The 6,191-nt window shown below is 43.4% G+C and overlaps 1 protein-coding gene across 3 annotated transcripts in view; it reads left to right on the forward strand.

Moving 5' to 3' along the window:
• The window catches only part of LOC110731204 (protein C2-DOMAIN ABA-RELATED 11-like), a 2,594-nt gene extending 31 nt beyond the window's left edge, over window positions 1-2,563 (forward strand). Inside the window, exons 1-5 of one of the 3 annotated variants that reach the window (XM_021911042.1) lie at window positions 1-96; window positions 208-255; window positions 534-644; window positions 835-930; window positions 1,519-2,563. The exon at window positions 1-96 is cut by the window's left edge and continues 29 nt beyond it. In XM_021911042.1, coding sequence (XP_021766734.1) covers window positions 534-644; window positions 835-930; window positions 1,519-1,851 — 540 coding nt within the window. In that variant the 5' untranslated portion in view covers window positions 1-96; window positions 208-255 and the 3' untranslated portion in view covers window positions 1,852-2,563. Of the gene's footprint in view, window positions 256-533; window positions 645-834; window positions 931-1,518 lie in introns of all 3 variants that reach the window. The other 2 variants (XM_021911040.1, XM_021911043.1) reach the window with 2 other exon arrangements.
• The last annotated feature ends 3,628 nt before the right edge of the window (window positions 2,564-6,191 follow it).

The following is a 6,191-nucleotide window of genomic DNA, read 5'->3' on the forward strand; positions in this document are numbered from 1 at the left end:
TACCAGTAATTTTTTTAGCAGTGTGGACTTGACTTTTGTTGGTTTCAACACACGGTGGGTAGGAATTAGGAACTCAAAGAAGTGGATGATGAAGAGGTCAGAGAAACATACTTATGTCTTTCATTAATAATTAACATTTAATTAATAGTACCGTTGTTGGTTTTTTGTGTGTGTGTGTGTGTTTATATGGAAATCCATTTCACTCAGCCAACAGAAGAATTTACAATCAATCCACCAAATTTGATTTTTCTCCAGGTAAAGAATTTCTTTCTTTAATTTCGCCTTATTGGTATTTGTATTTGACCTCTAAACTCTAAATGATTGAGGTTGTATCTCTGCCATATCTATTCCTGAATGATTTAGGATGTATTTCTGCCATATCTATTCCTGAATGATTTGGGATGTATTTCTGCCATCATATCTATTCCTGAATTATTTAGGATGTATTTCTGCCATATCTATTCCATTCCTGAATTATTTAGGATGTATTTCTGCTATATCTTGTCTTAGACTAACTTTGTATTTTCGGGCAGATGTCGAATACTGCAGGTATTCTCAAAGTTGTGGTAGTGCAAGGCAAGAGGTTGGTTGTTAGGGACTTCAAAACCAGTGATCCTTATGTCAAATTCAAGCTTGGTGATCAGGTTTCTCATTTTGTTTTTTACTGTTTCCCTTTTTGAGCTGTTTAACAATGCTTTATATCTCATCAAGTTCTTATGTATTATCTAATCTGATTCGGCTTATGTTGAATTGAAGTAACTAGTTGCTGTTTTAACTGTTGGAATTTGTATAGTTTTGTGTTGTAGTTTGAAGATTGTTGCTCTTTTTCTTCAGGTTGCAAAGACTAAGGTTATTAACAGCTGCCTAAACCCTGTTTGGAATGAAGAGCTTACCTTTTCCCTCACAGATTCTGTTGGAACTCTCAATTTGGTGAGTAATTTAGTTTAAGTATTGCTTCTTTTTTTTCTTCTACATTTGATGTCTTTACTTTTGATGTTTGCTGAGTGTGGTTTTGCCATTAGTTTGCTTGATTAAGCGAGTAACTTATGTTGCACTTGGAAGTGGTTTTCCTGTTTACATCAGAGTTACAGATGCTTACAATAATGTAGTAGTTAGGAGTTCTTGTTGATTATTGACTAGTCTACTTGTTGACAGAAGAGATAAGAATGACTTTTAAAAGCTGTTTACTGATTGATTTGCTTACAACTTTACAATTCTTAAACTTTTGTCCTTTCCCTTTGTCTAATCAATCTTAGCTTGTTGATCAGATCACCCGTATATGCACGCTTAATACAACCGTCTTTTATCATAATCAGATTTATGGCAGCCTCAAGTTAGATTCTGTAGGAAAAAGAGCATTTTTCTTTAATGTGAATTGTGATGTAGCAAGATACATGACCGACAAAGACAGTATGACTGCCTAATCACTTACATATACCTCTTAGATTTGGGTCAAATATAATCAGGTGTAAGCATGTTAAAGTTCCTTATAAATTTGGGTTGGCTATTGTTGTACAGGAAGTGTTTGACAAAGATCGGTTCAAGGCAGATGACAAGATGGGATATGCTCATGTAAATATACAACCACTTGTATCAGCAGCAAGACTAAAACAGATCCTGAAGGTTTCTTCAGGGGAAACAACTTTGAGAAAGGTGATCCCGGACAGTGATAACTGTCTTGTGAGAGAGAGTTGTATTAATTGTGTGGATGGTGAAATTGTTCAAGAGCTATGGTTAAGGCTATGTGGGGTTGAATCTGGAGAAATTGAATTGAAACTCAAGTTGGAAAATCCTAATCCGGATTCCCTCTCTAGATCGAATTTTGATGTATGGCGTTGGGTTTTTGTTTGAATGGCCGTAATTGCCGAGCTAGGAGCCTAGGGATAGTGATTGTTACATGATTAGTGAGGGAGCTGTAATATTATATTATTGTATGCTAGAGTATAAGAACAAGCTTGTAGTTGTTGTGGCCCTTGTGGGTCGTATGATTTACAATTTAGGGAAATGGAGAAGTGAAGGGGTCTGCTGGAAAAAGTTGATCAAAACATGTATGCCGTGCATCAGTGTATGTTTGTGATAAGCTGTGAGTTCGTAGCTAAGGTTTCTTTGTTGCTGTTATACACTTATACTGAATGAAGTCATCCAACATTAAGGCCCTTCCACACTCCTCCGATCCTCCCCATTAGAGCTGTCAATTCAGGTATTCAAGTCAGGTTCGCATCGAGTCAAATCAGGATCAGGTTGTGTCGGGTCAGTCGAGCCACAGATCAGGTTCCAGTCGAGTCAATTTCGATTCAGGTTACTCTGGGTCGTTCATCCTTCGGGTGTAGGTCGGGTATGTTCGAATCAAATTCATAACGGGTTCAATTTCAGGTTCGGGTTGTATATTGAGTCAGGTTTGGTCGGGTTAATAAATGATACATTCGGGTTCAGGTTAAGGTTGGGTCAGATAATTATTTTATTTGGCCGGATAATTTTAAAGTTGGATCATTCTTGGTTTAGGTTCAAGTTCAATTCGAATTAATTCGATTAGTCAAGTTAATTTATTTAATTACGCTCTGCATAATTTGTTCAAGCATTATCAAGATTTTATCACACCTATATACGAAGTAATAAAGAACAAAAGGTATATAAATTTTTATTAAACGTCCTTGACTCGCTTCAATAACATGTTGTGTTGGTTTATAAACGTTTTCAGGTTCTAATAGGGTTGGGTACTAGTTTGGGTTGGAATTGTTGTCGGGTCGGATTAAATCGATTGGCGGTTACTGATTAGGGGATTTTTATCCACCAATCACCGTCTACAAGTGGACCAACCAGGTTCCGCCACGTGTCCTTCACGTAGGCCAATAGGAGCCTGCCACGTGTCAATCACAGATACGTCCTCTACGGACCAATTGAGACACGCCACGTGTCCACCCATGCCAAATGGGAAAACCGGCCAACAAGGCCCAATCCTGTTTAGAGGCCCGGTCAGCCCTAGGTTTACCCTAAACCTAGAGAGTGGCACGCTTCTCAAGACTATAAATACTTAATTAATCCTCATTAAAGGGGATCAAGCAATTAATGACTCTCACCTAGAGAAGTCTAAACACACTAATAACCGGCTGATCTCGCTAACAAAGCAGATTACCAACATTAAACACTCTCACCTAGAGAGACCTTATTACTTTAATTTCCGCACTTATTACTCCTTAATCAAGTACTAACTTGACCGTTGGAGGCGGAGCTCCCAGGAGTCTCCGTTATTTTGCAGGTACAGGCGTCCGGTTCCAGTCTCGGAATTGTAACTCTCCCGCAGGACATCAGAAAACCCCGAAACATCTGGCGCCGTCTGTGTGGAGAGTACTTCAGAGATGGCATCCAAGTCTGTACCGACTCCTGAAGAGAGGCGTCCCCTAAACGACCCTCAAGTTCAGTCGGACCATGACACCGAAAGTGAATTTGAAGTTGAAACTCATACAGCTCCAGACGGGACCCTAAGGGCCCGACGTACCCGTCATACCGAAAGGAGGGAACGGGAGCATCTTCAAACAGGAAGCGAGCCAGCAGGCGCATCGCCTGCTCGGCGACAGCCGACTGATGGGTCTGCTCCCATCACAAGGAACGAATTCATGACCTTCATGAGGGACTTCAAGGGAGAGATTCAAGAGTTGATCAACAAGAAGCCGCCTGCTTCAGTCAAGGAGCAGTCAGCCAAGAAACCCTCCACTTCATTGAAGAGGAAGCCAGTTCAAGGGCGAGAGGCGACTCCTCATCCTAAATCTAGGAAGCGGGAACCACCTGCCCTTGATTTCACAAAATTCCGTTATCCTACAGGAAATAGGAAACCGGTTCGTCATATTCAGGCGGACGGGTCAAAGCAAACATTCACAGATGCTCGGCTACTGCTAGAGCAGAAGAAGAGTGACCGATTGTCAGAGTCGGCTTCTACTTCAAACTTTCAAGACAGTTTGCGAAATGTCTCGATGAGGCATACTCAGTCGTACCATGAGAGTCAGTCAGGCGGCACCTCCCGTCAGTCCGGCTTTCATAGTGCCCAGGCGGTACCAAACTTACCATTTGTGCCGCAACAACAGTATTTTATGAAGCCACCTCCATTTGGTGGACCTACAGCAAAAAACGTCCAACCTATGGACTGGCAGTTACGGTTGCTTAGACTTGGTGAACAGCCGTCGGCCTTCTCCAAGGAAATTACTGACGCCGCTCAGCCGGCCAAAGTGAAAAATGTACTAGTAGGCGCCTATGACGGCACTACTAACCCAGAAGACCATCTGATGGCATTCACCAACCTGATGTACCTTCAAGGGTTGGATGATCCCACTTGGTGCAAGTGTTTCCCAGCGACACTCAAAGGAATCGCACAGCAATGGTTCGGCAACCTGCCGACTGGTTGTGTAAATAGCTTCAGGACGCTTGCTTACTTATTTGCCTCCAACTTCGCCATGAACATCCCTGCGAAGAAAACGACCCTTGATTTGGGAACAATTCAGCAGGGCGAGAAGGAGGGGCTTCGTTCTTACATCAGGCGGTTTAACCTGATGAGAATAAAGATTCAAGGGTTACCGGATGAGGTAGCTTATACCGACTTTTTTAGAGGTCTCAAAGACGGGTCTACCTTCAAATTTGATTTGGTTCGAAAAAGGGTGGCGACTCTTCAAGAGGCCTTGATTGAAGCAGAAGCCTATATACAGGCGACTGATCTGTGTACGATAAAACAGTCGGACGGGAAAAGGTTCGACAAAAGAGAAGGACGACAGAAACAGTCGTCAAACAAAGATGAGAAAAGAAAAGAGGTCTGGGCGGCTGATTCCTCTAAACAGCCGGCCCAGAAAAAGAAAAAAGAATTCAAACCATACTCCCCAAAGTATGCGTTTAACAAGGATAACCAGTTTATCCTAAAAGAAATCGAGGGACGGATCTCAATTGAGAAGCCGGTCCCCATGAAGGGTTCTGCAAACAACCGGAACCAAGATAAAATCTGTGCTTATCATGATGACGTTGGTCATCACACCAATGACTGCATCAGTCTTATGCGGTATCTAGACCGCCTGGCTGAGCAAGGTGATCTTGACACTTATGTCAAGAAATCTACGGGGAACACTTCCTCAAGAAAGCTGTCGGCCAAAAAGAATCAACAGGCCGACAGCTCCGATACAGATGATGCAGTCGTCTACACCATTGCAGGCGGCTTCTCAGGAGGCGGCCCCACTATTAGGGGCAACAAAGATAATATAAGGCGGTTAGATGTAAATTCCGTTCACCAAGAACGACCGTCCAAATATACATTTCCTGAGATTGTCATCACTGAAGAGGATCTAGGAGGGGTAAGGGGGCCGCATGACGACCCTCTCGTTATTGAATGTAAAGTGGCCAACCAGAGAGTTGGCCGAATCCTCATAGATACCGGGAGCTCCTCAGATCTCATCAGCAGCAAATGTCTGTCGAAACTGAAATATCAGACTGACTGCATACATCCGGCCTCCCACCCTTTAATAGGGTTTGGAGGAGGAGTCGTCCACCCACTGGGACGAGTAGATTTACCCATTCGCCTGGGCGAAAAAGGGGAAGGACGACACATGGTAGTCCGGTTCCTAGTAGTAGAGGAACTCTCGGCCTACAACATGATTCTGGGTCGACCAACCCTGAATAATTCCAAGGCTGTTATAATCCCGTCTCTTATGTTGCTCAAGTTTGAGAGGGATAATGGAACAGTCGGCTCCCTAAGGGGAGATCAGAGGATGGCCCGAGAGTGCTATCTCTCGGATGTCAAGCCCACTGTTATGGCCATTGGGTCAAGTGGTGAAAAAACAGACCTTGACAATGTCAAGGAGAGTGCACCTGTTCAAGAAGCAGGCGGCAAAAAGAGAAAGGCGTCCCAGACAACGTCCGCAAGAAAAGCAAGGAAATAGCAATCATTGGCAGAGGAGCGGCCGGATGAGTTCCGCCCTCAGCCGGCTGGTGAGCATGCAGACCTGATCTTAGACGACTCACGTCCTGACCGAACTGTCAAAGTTGGGACGACTGCTCTGAGAAACCTTGGTGACGACTTTCACAACCTATTGAAAGAATACAAGGACATCTTTGCATTTGAAGTCCATGAAATGCCAGGCATTAGTCCTGATCTGGCGGTACATAAACTCGCTGTGGATCCGAAAAAGAAGCCGGTACGGCAAAAGAAGCGGAACCAT

The sequence above is a fragment of the Chenopodium quinoa genome, unplaced genomic scaffold (genome assembly GCF_001683475.1).
Source record: "Chenopodium quinoa cultivar QQ74 unplaced genomic scaffold, ASM168347v1, whole genome shotgun sequence".
Taxonomy (NCBI): domain Eukaryota; kingdom Viridiplantae; phylum Streptophyta; class Magnoliopsida; order Caryophyllales; family Amaranthaceae; genus Chenopodium; species Chenopodium quinoa.